The sequence below is a fragment of the Miscanthus floridulus genome, chromosome 5 (assembly GCF_019320115.1).
Source record: "Miscanthus floridulus cultivar M001 chromosome 5, ASM1932011v1, whole genome shotgun sequence".
Classification (NCBI taxonomy): Eukaryota; Viridiplantae; Streptophyta; class Magnoliopsida; order Poales; family Poaceae; genus Miscanthus; species Miscanthus floridulus.
Window position 1 is genome coordinate 140,685,286 of NC_089584.1, and position 22,825 is coordinate 140,708,110.

Consider the following 22,825-nt stretch of genomic DNA (forward strand, 5'->3'; position numbering starts at 1 on the left):
ATAAAGAAACAGGATTATACAATCACATGAGTATAGAATATTGACGTTTCATGCACAAAACCAGGGGGGGGGGGGGGGGGGGGGGGGGGGGAATCTTATCTCATAGCTTAAACTATCTCAAAATCTCCATGGTACAACTGAGCTACCCGTTCTCCGCGGTATCGGGATAGCCTGGTCTGTCAAAATGGTTGTTATACACTGACGGTTAACAGTAAAGGTGTACACAGTGTGGAAAGAATTTCCTATATCTATGTGCACTGCATGAGGGGCGCCAACTATGAACACAAAACGAGCAACATTTTACGCGTAGAAGAGCTTGCGGAACGGCCCGTCCTTCCGATCTTTGGCCGCCTCCGTCAATGCAAGGAACCTCTTGAAACCCGTGGTTGCTGCTCCGCGCCCAAGCGCCGCAGCTCGGGCGAGAACATCCTCTTGGTTCGCCAGTGCTCCCTTCAAGGAGGCCATGCTTGGTGTTATTGAAACGGCTGGAGTTGACACCGAGGGTACTATCTGGACAGATGCTGTGGCAACAGGTGGCGTGACCGTGGGAGCAACGACAGGGTGTTTGATAGTGGGGGCTGGGGCAGGGGCGTGTTTGTTGAAGTCCTCCAGGATAGCTTGTTGGTCTGCTTTCTTCAAGCCCTGTGACAGTCAATAACAACAGAAGCAAACAATTGAGTGTCAGATTAGCCTGGGAGGTTGAAGTTGGCATACAAAAGAGGCCAATTTTTAATGTAAAAACCTTGAGGTCAAGTATCCGCTGAAACTCAAGAGGCGTGCCTTCGGGGAGGAGCGCACGGTATGTGTTAGCAACAGAATCAACTGGTGACAAAATGACCTGCATGAAGTTATGTCATCAGCTTGATACTACCTGGTGGTAATCATTCAGCAAAGTGCCTTTCAGCAATCATTACAGCATTCTCCCAAATTTACCTTAAGTAGTGCTTCGGCTTTACTCATTTCCCGGCTGACAAACTTTGAGTAGCTAGCTGCACCTGTGCTCTGTAACACACAATGCAAGGAAGCCACATTTAAGATTTTGAGATACCATAACTTAAAAATATATCTTCTCGTTAGGACTGCAATCCAGCATAAACTACAAATCTGCTGCATTAGCAACCTATGTACATAAGAATCAGACCATTTTAGCTGAACATGCACACTTTCCAGCACTAGATTTCATTCCAGACTCAAGAATACATGAAACAGAAGAACTAGTCCACATAGACTGGTAGCCAATATAAGGCGTAAACAATTGTAGATATTAAAACATGTAGACAATTGTTCAGATTAGAAGGTTACCTGTTTTCCAAGAGCTGGGATGTCTAGGAGAACAGTCTTGACAGCTTGGGTGTCCAAAAGCATCTTGGGGGCAAAATGCAAAGCAATGAGAGAAGTCCGAATAAGTAGTCAATAAAACAAAATTAGCTTCACATGGCATTTAACATGTACCTGCTGGGCACCAGTTTCTGATATATGTTTGCACTTGTATATGTTGAGATAAAACCGAGGACCAAGAGAGGCTGCAAGCTGGATTAGAACAAACAAACAAAGTATAATTGACCATGCTGACAGCCAATATGTAGTTCACAACGATGAAAGGCATGTGATATTTTATCTTATTACAAAGATGAATAATGAACTTACTTTGTCCAGGAAATACTGGAAGTAAGTAGGTGAAAGCAGGGTACCAAGCACAGGAATACTGCTTGACAGAATAGAGCTGATACCATTCACATATCTGGCACGCAAGAGTGAATCTTATTAGATATTTATATAATTGAAAATGTTGACGAATATTTTTGTCTGATCTGAAAATTTTGCAAGGCAAATAATGCCTATAAAGCAAATTGGATGTAACTTTTAAAAATAAAGAACATGACGATGGTGCCAAAAAAATTCAAAGATTCTTACTAAAAGAAACTCAAAGATCTGTTCAACGTGCAATGCCATTTTTGCGTGCTCACATGCTAATAAATGACATTTCAATGTACTATAACCCTGCACCCCCAACCAAACTCCACCTGAACCTGTTCAGTCCAGCAATCCACCATTTGAATTAGTGTATAATACGCAGGCTCTTATAAGATAGTTCCGAGTTAGCAGTCCAAAGTGAATCATATCCTATCTCCTTTCCAGTAGAAAGACATTAACAACACCACAGCTACAAAAATGCACGACATCATTGCTACAATATGACATGTGACAGACTCCAATATTATAACATTTCTCATCAAGGACGTGGACTAACGCGTATGGCCAGTAGTCCTTTTGAGCTTCAAAGCACACAGAATGAATATCAGCAAAGGATGCAACAGAATAACATAGGGGATCCAGTAAAATCTTACTCTGATTGATCACCAACGCTTTCAAGGGTAGCCCATGGAACACGAGTCATTGCAACCATTTCAGCATCAAATTTGGTTTCAAGTCCGTGAACAAGAGTCATTAATGCTTTTGTGATCATGGCCGAGAATTCATCCTGCAAGTATTGAAATGTTGAGGCCTTCTCTCCAACAGTACAACAACAACAACAACAAAGCCTTTAAGTCCCAAACAAGTTGGGGTAGGCTAGAGTTGAAACCCAGCAGAAGCAATCAATTCCAAGCACTCCTATCTAAGGCTAAGTCTTTGGGTATATTCCATCCTTTCAAGTCTCCTTTTATTGCCTTTACCCAAGTCAACTTCGGTCTTCCTCCGCCTCTCTTCACGTTACTATCCTGGCTTAGGATTCCACTACGCACCGGTGCCTCTGGAGGTCTCCGTTGGACATGTCCAAACCATCTCAACCTGTGTTGGACAAGCTTTTCTTCAATTGATGCTACCCCTAATCTATCACGTATATCATCGTTCCAAACTCGATCCCTTCTTGTATGACCGCAAATCCAACGCAACATACGCATTTCCGCGACACTTATCTGTTGAACATGTCGTCTTTTCGTAGGCCAACATTCTGCACCATACAACATAGCAAGTCTAATCGTCGTCCTATAAAACTTGCCTTTTAGCTTCTGTGGTACCCTTTTGTAACATAAATAAAATATTCACATAAGTTAGGGACAAAAACAATAAAAGATCAGTCACCTGAACTTCAGACATGTCCACCTTGTCAGCAAACTGAGGGTTAATCATCTTAGCAACATTCTCAGCTAGTTCACCGGACTGTAAAATTTATAGAGAAAGCTAAAAGTCAGTTTGAGAGGAACTTGGTCACAAATGCATGCATGCCACACACAAGGAAAAGTAGCCTCATGCGACAACCAATAAACTTAAGCACTAGATGCCACAAACTATTGAGCTTCTCATCTCCAGTGCCTCCATTCACAACCCAGATTCAGGGGGAGGTCTTACATTAAGGAACTAAGTAAGTGGTGCCCATGGAAAAATGTGGTAGTACATAAATCTGGGTACTTGATTATAAAGAACGGCAGGCCAGGATGCAAGAAGTCTGAAAAGATGAAGATGCACAAGGTGGTGAATTTAAATTATTCTAATTTCTATTATTCTTGAAGCCCAAAGTGTCATTTTGTGAACTAATCAGTGTTAACAGTAGCATATCTCAAAGAGGCTTGCTTATAGTAGCACTTGCAAGCGGACTATGGAATACAAATGAAGTGGCATAGGTCCGCAAGTATTCAGTGAAGAACAGAAATGGCCTCATAATTTTATTACGTCATTTTCTGATATTTTGCTTCTGTCGAGCATGAGAGAAGTAATCAACAATATGTTTCCTTCTACATCAGGCTACCATAATACTTAAGGGCAAGTTGCCTTACTGTCTGGTGACAATATTCAGCAGTGTTGACAATGTAGCATATCATTCTCTCGTCCCTGTCCGAGGTCTGCAGTAATGTAAAAAGGACATAAATTGCTGTCAAACAAATGAGAAAAACAAGAGTGGTTCAGTTGTGATCATCGTACCCTGATCTGCCCATCGGTACCAGTGGCAGCTGCAACAATACCAGTTCCACCTTTTGGTAATCTGGCATATAACTTAGTCGCATAGGCCTTGAGTATTCTTTGAAATACCTAGCAAAAATAGAGGGGCAAACAGTTATGAGCCCCATTCAGAGGCTAAACTTTATTGGCGCTGATAGAGTAAAAAATATATTAGTGATTAGCACATTGAAGGTCAAACTTCATTGGCTTTGATAATCGTATAAATCTAAACATTAACAATCATAATAAATATGTGCACAAATAACATCTAATATTAGATAGGCAGTTGTCAGTCTACATAGTTACTAACCCAGACTAACACATTCATGTGAATGGCAAATTTCATTTCATATTGCTTGTGCTAGTGCAAGGGTTGAACTGTTGAGCATGGTGCATTTTTCCTTCTGTAGGAATGCTTACTGCCCTGTAGCTTCTCACTGATGCATAAAGCTCAGTAGCAAAGATAGTAAACAAGAAAAGGTGATACTGGATACAAAACCAGTAGCACTGGATGCCAGTTTAGGAAATACAATCATGAGGCCACCTATTGTTATGCCCAAAATAAACTTTTAGAGTCTTAGAAGAGTAAATTATTGGATTTATCAATGGGTCTGTTCAAAGAGGCATCAGATTATCAGTCAAGCTCGTTAAAGTGACAGAGACAAACTATCAAGAAGTATATAAACAGTAAGTAGATTAGAAATAGTCAATTGCATGAGCAACACACATCAAGGAACCATTTGTGTTCATGTTATTATTATACAATTTACGGGAATTTTCATGATCTGAGATATTTGTGAGTATATTCATATTTGATTAATATCCATTCCATTTGATATTTGATGCAAGGTGTTCCTATTTCTTTCCAATACCAGCATCTGGGGAAAAATCTGAAAGCAAACATTGTAGCCCGTACACAGCAAACAAGGAAATGTACATAAATGGGAAAACTGCCTACTTGAAATAAGTTGAACAATGTTTGGTTCTTTGTCAATGCGCTGCACCGCTTTAAGCTTTTTCTGATCACCAAGAAAACCTGCATAGGTGAAATTGTAAACCAATTAAGATGGTCTTTTTGTAGATTTGCGGGGCACAAAATGGTGAGTATCATACAAATTTGAGCAAGGCAAACTTTGAAGATCTACTGATCAGCCTAACGGGGGGGGGGGGGGGGGGGGGGGGTGCAACCGGAGCTACCCACTTATAGAATTTTGTGAAGCATTGTATTATCTACCTGCATGCTGCTTGATAGAATGTTTGTTTGACTTCCTTCCTCTGTTTCCCATCTTTCTTCCTGGCAGAATAGAAGGATGAGCTCAAGTACAATGGTTGCAATTATATTTATGTTGTGTGTACCTGGACAAGTTTTTCTAATTGATCCACTAAAGATTTTTCCTCAAGTTCAATGTACACAGTCATATACGGTTCAAAACAAGAAGATATGATCCCGTGGAAGTTGAACTGCAAGAACAACAGGCCAAAGTATAGATATGAATATACAGAAAGGGTCATCACAGAAACTTTTGGAAACACTAGTAAGTATGCACAGCACAATAGCTCATATAACACTAACCCCAGCACCGGGAACCGACAAATCTTTCTGCTTATCTTTGTCCTGCCAGTAAGGAGATGCTAGAAGAGTTGTAAAATATATAATAAATAAAATGAAAAATGGGGGTTAAAATTAAACGGCAGATACTTGTTCAGCTTCATCACTGGGTCCTGCCAGTTTCTTCTCATATTTCTTCCGTATGTCTGAAACAATTTTATTGTGTTCCCCGCCCTCATCTTCGTCATCACTTGCTGTCTCTTTATTTCTAGCATTCGTAGTTCCACCACTGAATTTCTCTGCCAATTCTTCCTCAAACTCAAGGGTTCTCTGGAACGCCTGCATTGCAAGTATCTCAAAATGTTCATTACAGATGTTCCACATGGCAAATGGATGAGCTCACATGCTCAACTCAAATAACTAAACATTTCAGAGATATCTCTATTGCTTCAATAATTGTAATGCAACAACATCATGAAGTACATAAATTTTGTTTGTTTTCTTGATCATTTGTTATTTTTCAGGGAATGGAAGATCTGATGAGAAATGGGCCTTGAAGCAAAATAAGAATACTAAAAAAATTACCTAAAGACCTAGAAACAGAAAGTAGGCTATAAAATATCTCGAATAAGGAGGAATTACCAATAACAAAGTTGCCACATCTGGTTTTTCTTTGAGATTATTAAGGATATCAACAAGCTGAGCCCTGAAAAGAAGAATTTTCACCGGTAAATTGACTGGTAAGGTGGAAGATAAGAAATGACCATTATGTTATAAGATAAATTTACAGCTAAGGGGGTAAAGAGATAGTTAAAGAAGACCAAATCATTCAAAACAAGTACTGATATAATGCATCAAACAAGAAGCAAAATAAACTGAAAATGCTGTTTAAGTTCTATGTGATCTTAGTTTGGGGCAAGACCATTAATTGCAAAACTAGATAAGGCGAAATCAAACCTTGTAATCTTACAGAACTGGATACACAGCAGATAGTCGACATGCCAGGACGGTGGAAATATTTTCCAGGTATCTTCATTTGACCTTAGTCGACGTTTAATCCACGCATATCTTCTTTCGGTCTTGTCTAATTTGGCAAGTTCTGATTTTTGTAAGAAGTATCAAAATAACAGTGAACAAGGGGAGTCAGTAAATTGATACTAAAATTACACAAACAAGACTGATATATGTAGCATATACAAGGTCAAACCTGCTCCTTCAAAGATCTGTCTATATGAGGTGAGTTCCTTGCTGCAAAAGTTCTTCACTAGTTCTTCCCTTACAGATGGCTCCAATGCATCAACCACCAAGCAAGCATCAGATAGCTGCTGTAATAGCATGGGATCTTCTGTTTCCTTCCCAGTTCCTAAGCTGAAAAGTATAAATTACTGGGTCTATTTCACCGTACGAAGTAATAGGCATAACAACAGACAACTGAATAAAACATTGAATTGATCTTTTGTGTGTTCGAGAAAAAGATAAAAAACTGAATTGCTTGATTGTCTTACAATTGACCAGGCGCATAACATGCTCTGGGAGGCTGGGTTCCCAAACTATTCTTTACCAGCGAAGAACAGTATTTTGTAAACCAAGCTATTTAGGGAACAGATATTACATTGTTCAGAGGAAGCAAAAGACCAGATCCCTCTTTACGTTATCAAGATATTACATTGTTTTTAAAAACAGGTATATCAGGCTGTGTATGAGGCCCATATAGAAGAAACCCGTCCCCTACCTGTTAAACGTCTTACAATTGACCAGGCACGTAACATCTCTAGGAGGCTGGGTTCCCAAACTGTTTGTTACCAGCGGGGAACAATATTTTGTAAACCAAGCTATTTAGGGAACAGATATTACATTGTTCAGAGGATGCAAAAGACCGGATCCCTCTTTACATTATCAAGATATTACATTGTTTTAAAAACAGGTCTACCAGGCTGTGTATGAGGCCCATATAGAAGAAAATGGTCCCCTGCCTGTTACTAGATGATTGCTGCCAAGCCGAAAAGGTTGTACAGTCATTACTACGTGTGTGACCGAAAAGATGTTATTGATTTAGAACTTCAATTACACATGTTCCTGGATCACCTGTTTTGAGCTGACACATGGACTCAAATTGTCATTTTCTTAGTTTCCTGTTCAGGAATTAGCCAGAAACTGGTAGTGCCACTAACAGGTATTAGACTGGTATCTTTTCCACAATGACCAAAAAGTCTAATTGTTATATACCTTGAAAAATCTGAAAATACATGAGATTTGAGGATTTTCTTGATATTCTTGAATTTCTCTCTCAGCTCTGTTATCTTGGGCACATCTCTATAGGCTTCAAAATGACTGCATAGTTGGTTCACTGCCTGGAACAGAGTTAGAAATAGGTTGGAAATCATGTGCAGAATCATGCAAAACAATCACTACAAGTGTTAAAATATTTCAGACATTGAAATCATTTCTAGAGCTTTTACAGGTTTATCAGCTAATTAAATCATTCTTACCTCCAGCTGTGCAGCTGCTTCTTTATACTGCCGTTTTGATGCCATAACCTGAAGTTGCTCAACAGCCAAAACTGTACATAAGTTAACACGATTTAGATGAGGTTGATGTCCTTTGCTATTCCACAACACAGAAAGAGAGGGAGGGAGGGAAACTAACCAAGCATAGTAAGACGGTGAAGAGCGGTTATTGTAGTTGTTATGTGCCTCTTAGCGCAATCCAACTTTTTGATGTCACGACAGATTTCTTGAACCATAGTTTCACTTTGTTCAGCCTTTGTTTTTATTTCATGTATCTTGTGCATTAATTCCTGTTAGTACCAAATTTGATCAGAACTTTGTTTTTATTTCACTTGTAATGCACTATTAATTGCTGCAACAAATGCAGAAACCAGTTTGTTTTACTAATCCAGTTATCTGACCAGGCAGCAGGCACGATGCTTAATCAACTGATACAATAGCTTCATAGTGAGAAATCTTAATAGTGCATAACAAGTGAAAAAAAAATCGACCTGAACAGCATTTGTTGCAGCAGCAAGTTCTTCCTTGGCCTTGGTTCCCGAGTTGCTCTGTTAAGTAAAACATTCTTCCCATTATCCAGTGTAGCATAACAATGAGCAAAAGCATAATTTCATTTGGAGCAATTGCATTGACATAGCACTGATCAAATTATGAGACACGTCAGTTTGGTCAGTTCAGTTTAACTGTTCCAGAACAAAGAGTGCACACATTACAAATAGCATCACTGCATGACACAGAACGTGGGACAAGGAGGCCAAACCTGCTGTCGGACAGCGGCGAGGATGCTAGCGTCCACTCGGCGAATCTCACTCTGTATCTTTTGCATCAGCGGCTCCACGCCCGACAACGACGCCTCTGCAGGTCACCGGAAAACCAGAAGCAAATTGTTACCCTAGGAGCTCCGAACAACAGCACAGCTGAAATGAGTGCATTGCCGCAGCACAGCATCACGAGCAAAGTCCCCGTGCGAGCGAGGAAACACCGATTCGATTCGAGCGGGAGCGTGCGTACCTGTGGGGAACATCTGGTTGATGTATTCAAGAGCGCTGGACTTGTCCATTTCTCCGGCGAGATCTCCGCCCCGCGCGTCCGCGCTCGGAGGATCTGGTGAGGCCTAGAAGGATCTGGAAGGGGAGGGCAGTGCGGAGGAGCTGATCTGGTGGGAACGGGCGTCGGTCTGCCCCTCGCCTTCGCGAGGGGAGGAGGTGGAATCGCCGGCGGGTACTCGCCGTCGTCGGCAGCTCGGCCGTTCAACGGGTGGCGCCCAGACCCAGCTGATGGTTTATGAGTCGATTGCTGCCCGCGGAGTCCAATAGCCCGCTTCCTATCCTAGTCCTATGCATGAAGTGTTCACTCGTTACCTGCCGTTTAACACACTCTAATTCTTATTATAACTTTTATGTTGAAGACTCAAAACTTTCATGACAATCTGGTCTTCCAATTTGATAGATTGAATTTTCAATTTGGCGGTGGTACAAAGTAAAGAAAATCATGAACAGTTATGAAGGAATGATCTTGAACAACTAGTAACTAGTGGACAACTCACAAGAAATCATTCATGCTTTTTTATAGCCAAACAATAATAAAATTACATGTTACTTGAACAACAACAACAACAAAAATCAAGCATATAAGATATAGGAGAAATGAACAATTATTGGCTACTAAATATTTGAGCTATATTTTTTATTAGAACTTTTAAATTTAATTCTCACTGTATTTTGATCTAACCTCAAACTCTAATGGGTGTTGCTATACTTCCAAGTCATCTCTTAAAATAAATTATAAATTGTTAATCAGTTAACGTCTCCATTTTTATACACTCGTAGGACGCCCTTTTAATTCCAAAGTGGAATTGCTGCCAAATTTGAGGTTTAGATGGAGTTAACGTCTTTTCATGCACAGAACCATAAGTTGCTCTCTGAAACACTGTTTTTTTTTACGGAACACTGAACCTATAACATGCACATGCTCAACTTGGAGTATACTTCAAGTTGGAGTATATTTATTTATATACATCAGCTAAGGGAAGCCGGTCACATACAGGGTTGTTACAGGCTCACATCGAAATTTAACTACACATGAACTTCAAAATCTGGGCCCTTCCTGCCCCGATGCTGACTCTTTAAGAACACGTCACAGCTACTTCGGAGCCTGTGCAGCTTCAAAATCAGGGGCAGCCCCTCGGCCAAAACCAACTGCCGTCTTAGAAGCTGCACTTCTGAAACTTCCTATACCTTTGAGCAGTAGTGCATTACAGAAGCACCAAGCATCAAATTTGAATTGCCCCTTGAGACACTTCAGAACAGAGATTTGGTGACCACGCTTCCGTGTCTGAACTCTGAGGCTCCAGTGGAAATTTCCTTAGGAGTTAGGTCTTCTCTTGTAGTCTTGTTCTACTGTTTCTTAGACAATGCAAGGACTTTTGACAAGTTCGATTTGGCCGCATCAAGTAGGGGATCAGATTGCAGAGCTTTCTCAAAACAGCTTCTAGCATCCTCCCAACGGCCCTCAGCGACAAATACAAGACCCAGGTTATTGCTGGCTGGTGCATATCCAGGACACAAATCCAACGACCTTAATAACATCTTCCTTGCAAATTCATAGTTCCTATGCTGCCGATAAAGAATTCCAAGATTCGAGAAGATTGCGTGCAGCTGCTGAGTTGATGATTTTACCAGTGCCCGCTTATATACAGTTTCAGAGGATGGATCATCTGATAGTTGCAACGCGATACCTGCAGAAACAGGAAATTATTCTCAGACAGTGATTATACTGTGCATACTCATTACTTCATTTGTTAAATTGCACAAAAACAGACTATTCCACCAAATAAAGGATAGAAGTTCCATTATTGAGATGAAAGGCATGGGGAACTTCTACGACTAATTAGATGAATAGGTAAATTAGGAAATTGTTGGGGCTTGAACAAGATAGATATATTAAACAAATCATTTTTAAACATTTCCCATTGGCCAAACATAAAACATCAGTCTCCTAGCAAAAACAAAACATATTTATAGAATAGTTTAGAACTTGCGATTAATAGTAAATAATCTTCGTGCAAGAAAAGGCTCAGATAAGTTTAATGTTGTTCAGTTCTACTAAATTTTGAATCAAGAAAAAAGGACTCAAGTGAGCCCAAAACTTACCAAGATTCGACCAAGCATAACTGCAATCTGGGGAACGAGCTAAAGCTGCTTTAAGAAAATTTACAGACCTGCTGAACCGGGTCATGCAAATATTGTACAGGCCAAGTTGATGCCATTGAACAGCATCATCTGGGTCCTCTTGGATTGCCTGTAATAGAATTTCAAAAATAATAATGTTTATTTCGTTACTTTCCCATGTCCATGTTTTGCACTTGCCAATCAGATTGATGAGAATGAATTCAGTTCTGCTAATAGTTTGCAAAGCATCACCTGTTTTAGTGTATATTGAGCTCGCTCTTCTGCATCATTAAGATTGATGTTTTCGGTATCGTAGGTGGCTGCAATTTCATGTTGTGCCCTATGAGCCATTGCCAACCCAGCCCATGCAATTGGGGCATCAACTGCAGAAGGATCTCCTTCTTTTAGAACTGTTGCCATTTCATTTGCAGCCCAAAGAAGTTGATCATCAGAACATTGTGACCTTACAGCGTCTCTGATACGGTGAGCTGCAATAGCATACCGAGCAGGCATATGATTGGGTTCCAATTTTGCTGCCTGCAAAGCATACCGTACAAAAGAATATAAGAAAAGTTTGTCACATGCTTACTTTTCCCACAGCGAGTACAGAGTTTTCTGGCATATTTACCAGAGCAGAAGGAAAGTAATGAACGGTACTATATAGTTAGTAATGGACAGTAGTGACTGGTGAGTCTGGAATAAAATTGAGTGCTAGACAAGCAATTTTCAAGTTGACTGGCCATAATTTTCGCTTTAATTTAGAGCATATAGTTGTGGTGTAAGACACCCAGACTGGTTTAAAATAAACAGTCGAGCAGGACAAGTACCAAATGTAGAAAATACACCAGGTCGCGGGTTTGAAGCAGCCTCTCCGCAGATTTTGCGGGGGGGAGGCTTGCCTCGGTTTTTCCCTTCCCCAGACCCCACTCATGTGGGAGCCTCCAGCACTAGGGTCCTGCCCTTTTAAACCTAGACCATCAAACCTTCCTTTGGTAGCAAATAAGAACCAGCTCCCCTGATAGGCCACAGTTCCTATGGCCAAGTTGCCAAAAAGGTTTTGAGTAAATTTAATCACTATACTAAACAATAACTTTTGCTGTACAGAGTTTGTGTGGTAGCTAGCTGTTAACATAAATGTGATTAATTTCCAAAAGACCCAATTTGTGGACTTGCGAAAGAGAGGTCTACCAGGTTAGGTACTAACAGAACTCTCGTGACTATGTCATTGGAATATTTATTTTAAACCATCCAAACAGTTCTGGAAAGTTAGTTCCTTGTGTCTAAAAAGCTTTGATCTAAGCTGAGACGGTTAGAGCGCTCGAGTAGCACCCCTCAGGTTCTGGGTTCGACTCCCGTGGGAGCGAATTTCAGGCTGAGGGTTAAAAAAAATCCCCTCGTCTGTCCCACGGCCAATGCACAGGTCAAAAAGGCCTGGCCCAGTTCTCACAAGGCAATGGTGCCTGTGTCAGGGTGGGGCAGGGGTTCGGGGGTTTTTCTCGAGCCTGTGTGAGAAGGTCTTCTCTATCACAGCAATGCCCGGGGGGAGGTCTTACCCCCTGCAGGTCGAGTTTTTTTTTAAGCACCAGTCCCTAGTGGAGCGCTGAGCTGACCACAAACGGGTCACTGGTCAGCTTTTGAACAAATGTTTTTTTTTTGTTAATACCAAATCTCGAAAGGCCAGCCTTAGGGTACAAGATGCTACAACTATGAATTAAAGGGAGGTTCTCCCTGCAGAATTAAAAAGCAGCACACAGCAAATAGCGAATCTACATCTACCCATTACAAGTCAGCATAAAACAACTTATTGTGTTCTCATCAGAGATATTTCTCCAGCAGACGACAAAGCAAATCAACATTACCAATGTTTGTGACAGCTAATCTGAGTAATACATGTCAATAAAAGGGAAACTGAAATAACAAAAGTTGTTACCTGCTCCAAGCACCTCTTTGAGTTCCTATGCTCACCATCCATGTAATATGCATTTGCAAGATTAACCCAAACTGATGCAGCTCTAGGATCAGCCTTCACTGCTGCAAGTAAGCACTCTTTTGCAACAACTAAGGCTTCTTTCTGATGCAGGTAAGGGCCTGTGCTGACATTGCCCCCTGCCCCTGAATTTGTAACAAAGCACGAGGCAGGAGCCAAAAGCAATTACTACTCATAAAACCCCTGTGATTTTTAAATTTAATTTTTGGAGGAAGTGAGCCTAGCTCTACTGGTTAGGTGGGAGGTGTGCTCATGCACCCAACCACCCAGGTTCAAGTCTTCTCAGCTTGAATTTGGGTGCCTATTTTCCTCTTAATGAAAAAAAATGCCTAGTTTCTCCTAGGTTGGTCACATTTTTGGAGGGAAAACGCTTTCTGGACTTATTTTTAGTGGATATAAAGATTAAAGAACAAACAAATCAATTGATATAACGTGTCCAACAATAAGGTATGTGTTATCTAATTGTCTAGTGTCACTGTTTTGGCTAGAGCAAAACAGCATAGGGATAAACATCCCTTTATGATATGACAGGAAAATGGCAAGTACTAGAAGATTATGGCAAACAAGTGTTCATGTACCTGCAGACAAAGATCCATATCTACAGAGAAGAAGAACTGCATAGTTCACCAGAGCAGCCGGGTGGTTTTGATCTTTTAGAAGAAGTTCTTGAAAGCACTTTGCAGACAGCTCTAGATCCCCACTGAAAGTTGATAAATATTAAAGTCTGAAGGAAGACAATGACAACTGAAAATAGTATTTCGAACCTTTGAATGTATGCGACACCAAGATTCGCAAGGGAGTCCAAGTAGTCTGGAGCAACAGCCGTGAGAGAAGATAGAACTGAGATAGCACTCTGGATAGGGTGCAAAAAATCAGCAAGTAGTTCTTTGCAGACACGGCTGCATGATCAATAGAGAGAAATGTAACAGATTCAGCATATCATACCTGTATTTGACCACCCCGAAGAAGAACTAAACCTAGGATATTCCAAACAGCTGCTTGCCTGTGATCTGACTCAACTGAACTCTTCAATTTGGCAAGAATGTCATCTACCTCACCAGTTTCAAGCTCTTCATCAAAACTATCCCCCATACTTGCTTGCAAAATGCACTGCATGAGGAACAAATTGAGTAGGGGGTAGAGCCACTTTATTTAATAGGCACCCAAAAAGAGGAGGCTGATGACCGCATGAAAGATAATAAAACTAGAAACAAGGTAACTTTTTGTTGATCAAGCTGATGAACCTGTGCATGGTGTATCCTCACTGATGAGAGTAAATCAGGCCTCCGCACTTCTTCCTCATCTTGTAGCAGTATTTCTGTTGACTTTTCATATGATGCTATTGCCTGAAAGGTTTCTGCAGCTGCTTGAGCTTTACGCAAACGCTAAGCAACTTCAATTTTTCAAGAGAAGATTTACCTTCTGTGCCTGACCAAGCCTTTGATACATCAAACCCAACATAAAATGTGCATGAGCATTCTTAGGCATTTTTCGGGCCACATGAACCAAAGCCTGCAAGAAGGAAGGTTAGGCCCTCAACCATTTCTATTAGCCATACCAGTGCCACAAATTAGAACAAAGGTAAAACAACATCAGCGTTCACACGACATTAAATATATTATAATACAGTGCCACTTATCTATTGCATGCAAGATTAATTATTTCAAATGGCATCAAAACCAAGAACTCACAGCTTTCAGGTTGCTAACTTTTTCCTCACGTGGAGCAGAAGCCCCTTGACAATGTTGATCAGCATCTGTTCATAAAGAATTGTAAGTAATCAATTCACGACAGAATTTTTCCTACCACTGTATTGCACGTTGACTATCATGCTACCTTCACATTCAACAGCATCGGTGTCCTTTGTAGCGATCACATTTTTCATCAAACCACCCTCCTCATTGCCACTCCTGCAAGTACTTTTTTCTTGTCAAACTATCCACCAATTTTCGTTTTCTAAGGACTCAACAGAAAACTTGTGACCAAGATGCCATCTCTGGCTATGACTCAACAATTAGTTTGTAATTTGTAAGGATTTGGATACTGTTCCTGGTAGGACTGCGGATCCTACCGGCTATGGTTCGGAGGTTGTAGGGATGGTTGATCGGAGGACGGGAACGGGAACGGCGCTGGGGCGCTGTGTTCACGATCTAGAGGAAGGAGGAGGAGGCTAGGGCTGTTATGAAGTCTCCCGGCTCCCTAAGGGAAGCCGAGCAGATTGATTGCTCTTGCTTAATTATCCAAGTGTCTTACAATTGATATTTATAGCTAATGGAAATAACTGAAATAATACTATGGGCCTTTAGGCCCCTAACCCCTGCGGCTGCTATCAGCCACTAATGGGCCTCCTCCGGCTATAGGCTAAGCCGGTCATAACATCTCTCCCCGCCTGCTGAAACAGCTCGTCCTCGAGCTGGAAGTCTGGAAACTGCTCACGGAATTCCTGGAGAGGCTCCCAAGTTGCGTCGTCTGCGGGCAACCCACGCCACTCAATGAGGACGCGCCAGCTGCCCCGGCGCTGTTCAGCCCGGAGGGCACGCGCCGGCGCTGGGAGCAGACGCCCAGCGAGGACTGGAGGGAGGGATGCTGATGTCGTTGGAATATCGCCGCGGTGACGCTTGAGCAACCCCACATGAAAGACGTCGTGGATGCGGGCGCCCTCTGGAAGCTGTAGACGATAGGCGACACGGCCGATGCGCTCTTGCACCTGGAACGGCCCTGCATAGCGCGGTCCCAACTTGTGCTTCGCCCGTGGATCAAGAGACTGAGCAGTCCTGTGCAACAGACGCAGCCACACCCAGTCGCCCACCGCGAACTCCACGTCACGGTGGCCGGCGTCGTAGTATTTCTTGGACAGCTGCTGGGCTTGAAGTAGACGCTGACGAACCTCGGCGAGAATCTCATCACGGCTGCGTAGAAGAGTGTCAGCCGCAACCGTTCGGGCCGTCCCGGGCTTGTATGGCGGGATTGGCGGCGGAAGACGGCCGTAGACGATCACTCTGGGCATAATTAACCGAAGACCGAAGACCGAACCGAAAAGACCGAGACCGAGACCGAAAAGTTCGGTCATGAGTTCAGTCCTGGCTCCCAACTAACCGAAGTAACCGATAGAAGTTCGGTCATATGTGTCGGTTAACCGAAGTGACCGAACTGACCGTAGTTCTGTAGACTTCGTTCGTAATTTGTGATTGTGATTTGTGAGAACTGAGAAAGTTGTGTGCTAGAACTTGTCATAATAATGTGTGGTTTGTTTTATATATTGTGTTGTTATTTTTTTGCCTTCAAATAGCAAGCATGCTGTTGAAAATTGCTATAGATTCTGCTATTGTTTGTGGCTGCTACTCAGGTCCGGTTACTTCGGTCGTGACCGAGACCGAACCGAACTAACCGAGACCGAACTTCCTCGGTCTTCGTTTTTTGCAAAGACCGATCGGTCCCAGGTTTCTGATGACCGAACTGACCGGATGACCGAGGAACCGAACCGATCGGTTCGGTCTGACCGAATGCCCAGGGTGAGTAGACGACCTCGAACGGGGTGGCACGCAGGGCGGTATGGAACGCAGTGTTGTAACAGTATTCCGCCCAAGCGAGCCAATCGACCCACGCCCGAGGCCGATCCCCTGTGACGCACCGCAGGTACATGGCGATGACCTTGTTCACCACCTCGGATTGGCCATCAGTCTGCGGGTGAAAAGCCATACTCATGCGCAGCTTGACGCCCGCCATCCGGAACAAGTCGCGCCACACGTTTCCAGTAAACACGGGGTCCCGGTCACTGACGATGGACGCCGGAAACCCGTGCAACCGAACGATGTTGTCGAAGAAGGCCCGTGCGACGGAGGCGGCGGTGTAGGGGTGGCCGAGCGCTATAAAATGCGCATACTTGGAGAAGCGGTCGACCACCGTGAGAATGACCGACTTGCCGCCCACCTTTGGGAGGCCCTCGATGAAATCCATGGAGATATCCGCCCACACCTGGGACGGCACCTCCAGCGGCTGCAGCAGACCCGCCGGCTGCAATGTCTCCGTCTTGTTGCGCTGGCACGTCGTACAATTGCGCACCCAGTCATGGACAAGCGCGCGGTCTCCTGGAATGTAGAAGTCGGCGCGTAGACAATGGAGGGTCTTCTGGACACCCTCGTGGCCCGTCGAGTGAGCCAGGGAGAGCGCCTGGTGACGCAGGTCGTCGTGGTCGGGGACGTACAGCCGGCTGCCATGGAGCAGCAGGCCCTCCTCCATGCGCCAGGGACCTGGCAGATCGCCGGCCTCCAGTCGCGCGCGAAACTGCTGCGCGTCCGCTGCTGTGACGGTGGCGCGGCGGATGTCGTCGACGAAGGCAAACGAGGGTCCCGAGCAGGCACAAAAGGCTGCGCCAGCCTCGCTGTCTGGATCAGCGTCGCGGCGAGAGAGAGCGTCGGCGACGGTGTTGAGGCGACCCGGCCTGTATTCGACGGTGAAGTCGAAGCCGAACAACTTGCTGATCCACTGGTGCTGGGGAACGGTGGAGAGACGCTGATCCAAAAGATACTTCAAACTGTAATGGTCAGTGCGAATAACAAAATGACGCCCCCATAAATATGGACGCCAGTGGCGCACCGCCTGCACAAGACCGATTAGCTCCCGCTCATAGGCCGCCAGCTTGAGATGTCGTGCGGCGAACGGCCGGCTGAAGAAAGCGAGGGGGCCGGTGGCCTGGTGCAGGACGGCGCCGAAACCCACGCCTGATGCGTCGCAGTCCACCATGAAAAATTTGTCGAAATCGGGCATCTGGAGGACGGGCCCCGTGGTGAGGGCGTGCTTGAGGGCCTCGAAGGCCTCGTCGGCCTCGGCGTCCCAGGTGAACGCGTCTCGCCGCAAGAGACGCGTTAGGGGCGCGGCGATGAGGCCAAATTCCCTAATGAATTTTCGGTAATAGCCCGCCAGGCCCAGAAAGCCCCGAAGGCCCCTGACGGAGCGCGGCGCCGGCCAGGCTTCGACGGCCGCCACCTTGTCGGCGTCCATGGCGACGCCGTCCTTGGAAATCACGTGGCCCAAGTAAGCCACAGACGTTGCCCCGAACGAGCACTTGGAGCGCTTAAGGTGGAGATGATGCGCCCGAAGCTCGCTGAGGACGATGGCGATGTGCTGAAGGTGTTCTGCCCAGGACGAACTGTAGATCAGGATGTCGTCAAAAAAGACCAGCACAAACCGTCGCAGATACGGTCGAAGGACGTCGTTCATCAGCGCCTGGAACGTGGCCGGTGCGTTGGAGAGGCCGAACGGCATCACCAAGAACTCGTAGTGGCCGTGGTGGGTGCGGAACGCCGTCTTGGCGATGTCGTCGGCGTGCATTCGCACCTGGTGGTAGCCCGAGCGTAGATCGAGCTTGGTGAAGAAGCGAGCCCCGTGTAGCTCGTCCAGCAACTCATCCACCACCGAGATGGGGAACTTGTCCTTCGAGGTCTTGGCGTTGAGGGCGCGGTAGTCGATGCAGAAGCGCCAGGACTTGTCCGCCTTGCGGACGAGGAGCACTGGGGCCGAAAACGGCGAAGTGCTCGGACAGATGATGCCTTGGGCGAGCATGGCCTCGCACTGACGTTCCAGCTCGTCCTTCTGGAGCTGGGGGTAGCGGTACGGTCGGACGGCCACCGGCGCCGTGTCGGGTAGCAGGTGAATGCGGTGGTCGTACGGCCGGGCCGGTGGAAGACCGCACGGCTCGTCGAAGAGGGCGCTGTGCTGCTGTAGGAGGCGGTCCAACAGCGGCTGTTGATTGTCATTGGAGACAACCGCTGCCTGGACAGTCCCATCAGTCCCGCCCATGCCCGTCCAGAGGATACGGCGGTCGTGGCGGGAGAACGACATCGTCTTGGCCGCCAAGTCCCACAAGATAGGACCGAGCGTCTTCAGGTAGTCGTAGCCGAGGATGAGGTCGAAACCGCCAAGGTCGAGGCCGACGCAGGTGATGAGGAAGTCCTCGCCCGCAATGCGAATGGGGACCTCGCGGGCGATCCCTTCGCATCGTAGGCGGTCGCCGTTGGCCACCGTAACCCGCAACTAGTCGCCCCCCATAGGAGAGAGACCCAAGCGGCGCATAGCATCGCCGCGGAGGAAGTTATGGGTAGATCCAGTGTCGAGAAGGGCCACCAGGCGCTGCCCGTTCACCTCCACCGGCAGTAACATCGTGTTCTCCGTTGTGATACCTGCCAAGGCATGCAAGGAGACGACGAAGGCGTTAGCATCTGGCTGCTCCTGGGCGGCCGGCTCCTCCGCCTGTACCGCAGCAACCGCGGCACCGTCCTCGACCGACGCCGCCTCGTCCACGATGCAGTCGTCGGTGGCGATGTAGAGGAGGCGGTGGCATACGTGACCGGGGGCGTAGGTCTCGTCACAGTTGAAGCAGAGCCCCCGGCGTCGGCGCTCCGCCTGCTCTGCTGGTGTCAGGCGGCGGAACACGCGACCCTCGGGCGGCGCGTTGGCCGCAGCGGCCCCTTGGCCTCCCGGCGTTGGAAGACCTGCGGCGGCGCGGCCAGGTGGTACTAGTCGCGGGGGCGGCCGTGCACCGCGCGCAGGGGGCAGCGCCTGCATGGCTGCTGCCCGTCGCTCGAACGCCCGCGCATAGTGCATGGCCGTTTGGAGGTCTTGGGGCTCTCGCATCTCCACGTCGGCCCGGATATGCTCCGGAAGGCCGCCCACGAAGAGCTCGGCACGCTGTAGTGTAGAGACTCCCGGGGCGTGGCATGCCAAGGCCTAGAAGCGCGCGGCGAAGTCCTGCACCGTCGAAGTGAAGGGCAGCCGGCCTAGCTCAGCCAAGCGGCTACCCCGTAGTGGTGGCCCGAAGCGCATGCGACAGAGGTCCCGAAAACGCTCCCACGGCGGCATCCCTTCATCTTGCTCCAGGGCGTGGTACCAGGTCTGCGCCTCGCCCTTCAGGTGATAGGAGGCGAGCCAGGTACGGTTAGATGCTAGCGTACGCTGGCCCCTGAAGAATTGCTCACACTGGTTGAGCCAATTCAGGGGATCCACAGAACCGTCGTACGTGTGGAATTCCAGCTTATAGAACTTGGGCGGCGCTGGCGGAGGTCCGTCATCAGAGGATCCCCCTGCAGGAGCTGCTGGCACCGTGGCCGACGTCACCGACGACTGCAGGGTACCCCCATGGAATAGAGTGCCGTCGGCGCCCCCGTACAGGACGCCGGACGCCGGAACGCCCCCATGCGTGACGCCCAAGCCCGTGTAGAGCAGGGGTGGCACGGAGGGCTGGGAACGCGCTGTAGTGTAGACGGGTGACACCGACGCCTCTGACAGGCCCGTGATCCAACTCGGCAGCTGCGACGGCGACCAGGGAAACGCGATCTGCGTGATCGGTACTCCAGTGGACGGGGGCGGATGCACGGCCTGGTGTGTCGAGGAAACCGACCCGTCGTAGGGCATGCCGTACTGGTAGGAGACGACAGCTGTAGCGGCCGCCGGCTGCGGTGGCGGAGGCGGCGCCGGCAGGGCCTGCTGGTACGTTGGTTGTGGCGCCGGCAATACCGGCTGTACCTGCTGGTACGGTTGGTAGTAGTAGGGCTGAGGCTGCGGCTGGGTCGCGTACGGCCCCGCGAGGAACGAGCGGATGCCCGCAATGGCCTGGCCGATCTCGAGAACGGCCGCCGTCAGTTCTGCGGGCGTCATGACGGGCCCCTGCGGTGTCGCAGATGGGGCGACCGCCCCCGAGGTGACCACGATCGCGGACGTCGTCGAGGGCAGCAGCTGCGTGGTGGAGGGAAGGAGCTGCGTCGCGGGAAGTGGCGGCTGCGGGGGTGCCCCTGTCCCTGTGGATGGGGGCAGCGGCGGCGGCATGGTGGAGGCTGGTGGGGGTCCCGACATCGCACCTGTGATCTCTGATACCAAATTGGTAGGACTGCGGATCCTACCGGCTATGGTTCGGAGGTTGTAGGGATGGTTGATCGGAGGACGGGAACGGGAACGGCGCTGGGGCGCCGTGTTCACGATCTAGAGGAAGGAGGAGGAGGCTAGGGCTGTTATGAAGTCTCCCGGCTCCCTAAGGGAAGCCGAGCAGATTGATTGCTCTTGCTTAATTATCCAAGTGTCTTACAATTGATATTTATAGCTAATGGAAATAACTGAAATAATACTATGGGCCTAGGCCCCTAACCCCTGCGGCTGCTATCAGCCACTAATGGGCCTCCTCCGGCTATAGGCTAAGCCGGTCATAACAGTTCCGGTAGCCCTTTTTTATCAAAAATTGAGCACTATATGTTACCTCCTGTTCAAATAAATGATGATTACAATTTATAAGACAACTATATTCAAGGAACAGCAATTATTATATGGAATACATGCATGGAATTTTCAGAACCATGTGGATAGCATATTTGTTGAATTCGTAACAATTCTCACAAAATTTGAGTTGCTACATGAACTTTCCCCTGTGAAAAAAAGGAATAACTCCATCAAGTCCTAGGGTTCCGGCTCCCACGAGCATGAGCCATGGGTACTAACGCCCTAATTCCTAACAACCGCAGTGCCGGACCCGCACTCAACTGGCCCTAATCCCTCATGTTCAGATCGAGGAGTATTCTTGGTAAACTTACCTCGTGAAGGAGTCGGTGGCGACCGCCGGAGCCGCGGCAACGGCCACGGCGGCGGCGGCGGCTGGGTTGGGTGTGGGGGTCGGTGGGCGGTCCTCGCCATCGCTCTCCACCGGTTCAAAGTTAAGGTCAGCGAGCATCACCGGCCTCGGCGGCGGCTGGTGTGTCTCCGGCATCGTCTCCGCCGAGCTCCGGTGGCGGGGGGGACTCTGTGAGCTCCGGATGCGGGTTCAGGACTTGAGGCCTTGAGGGTACTGGACTAGACTAGCCCTTGACTACTGCGAAAGCATGGACGGGGGAGCAAGGAGCACGAGAGCTCTGCGACTGCGACTCTGCGAGTAGGGGGGGGGGGGGGGGGGGGGGGGGCGGGGTTGTGTGTGTGTGTGTTCGGTTGCCCCTCTGGTCGCTCGCTGTCCTATCGCATATTTGGTAAATATAAACTAATTATAAAATTAATTATATAGTTTTTAACTAATTTACGAGATAAATTTTTTTGAGTCTAATTAATCTATGATTTGACAATGCTTTACTACAGTAAATATGTGCTGACGACGGATTAATTAGGTTTAAAAAAGAAGTACAGATTATGTAATTTATTTTTTTTATTAGGGCCCCGTTTAGTTCCGGAAATTTTTGGCTTTTGGCTACTGTAGCACTTTCGTTTTTATTTGGCAAAAATTGTCCAATTATGGACTATTTAGGCTTAAAAGATTCGTCTCACAATTTCTCGACTAACTGTGTAATTAGTTTTTTTTCGTCTACATTTAGTACTCCATGCATGTGCCGCAAGATTTAATGTGACGAGGAATCTTAAAAATTTTTGGTTTTTAGCTTGAAACTAAACAGGGCCTAGGATCCAAACACCCTATGCAACATTCTCTCAACGCATATCTAAATTTTAGTAGCTGCCAAACACCCTAAGGCCAGATCACACCGGGCCCCGATCACACACTCCAGGAGCGGTTAGTGTGCTCGTTTCAGTTGGGCCGGATTGGGTTAGGCCCATGGGTGATGTACTAGTATGCAGGCTTTAGCTTGACATCTGAGGCCCTAATGATGGATAACTGTTTCACAAGATTAGGCCCACATGGCAGCGATGC

General features: G+C 46.7%; 2 protein-coding genes across 2 annotated transcripts; both read right to left on the bottom strand.

Annotated features, from left to right (window-relative positions):
- Positions 1–85: 85 nt before the first annotated feature.
- LOC136450987 (vacuolar protein sorting-associated protein 53 A-like) lies at positions 86–9,339 on the bottom strand. The gene is made up of 24 exons (XM_066451698.1): positions 9,007–9,339; positions 8,756–8,850; positions 8,487–8,543; positions 8,135–8,285; positions 7,978–8,048; positions 7,715–7,839; positions 6,696–6,856; positions 6,446–6,587; positions 6,131–6,194; positions 5,639–5,827; positions 5,513–5,554; positions 5,296–5,400; positions 5,174–5,233; positions 4,898–4,975; positions 3,922–4,029; positions 3,777–3,842; positions 3,085–3,162; positions 2,349–2,482; positions 1,648–1,741; positions 1,453–1,530; positions 1,303–1,365; positions 934–1,002; positions 743–838; positions 86–642 (listed from the first exon to the last, which is right to left on the bottom strand). Exons 1-24 carry the CDS (start codon positions 9,053–9,055, stop codon positions 301–303), a joined length of 2,517 nt encoding a protein of 838 aa, XP_066307795.1. The 5' UTR covers positions 9,056–9,339; the 3' UTR covers positions 86–300.
- A 535-nt stretch (positions 9,340–9,874) lies between these two features.
- LOC136450988 (probable UDP-N-acetylglucosamine--peptide N-acetylglucosaminyltransferase SPINDLY) lies at positions 9,875–22,048 on the bottom strand. Its single transcript, XM_066451701.1, has 12 exons — positions 21,729–22,048; positions 14,989–15,062; positions 14,844–14,908; positions 14,572–14,664; positions 14,397–14,498; positions 14,098–14,262; positions 13,917–14,005; positions 13,731–13,852; positions 13,096–13,277; positions 11,418–11,702; positions 11,148–11,295; positions 9,875–10,732 (listed from the first exon to the last, which is right to left on the bottom strand). Exons 1-12 carry the CDS (start codon positions 21,899–21,901, stop codon positions 10,392–10,394), a joined length of 1,839 nt encoding a protein of 612 aa, XP_066307798.1. The 5' UTR covers positions 21,902–22,048; the 3' UTR covers positions 9,875–10,391.
- Between the last annotated feature and the right edge of the window lie 777 nt (positions 22,049–22,825).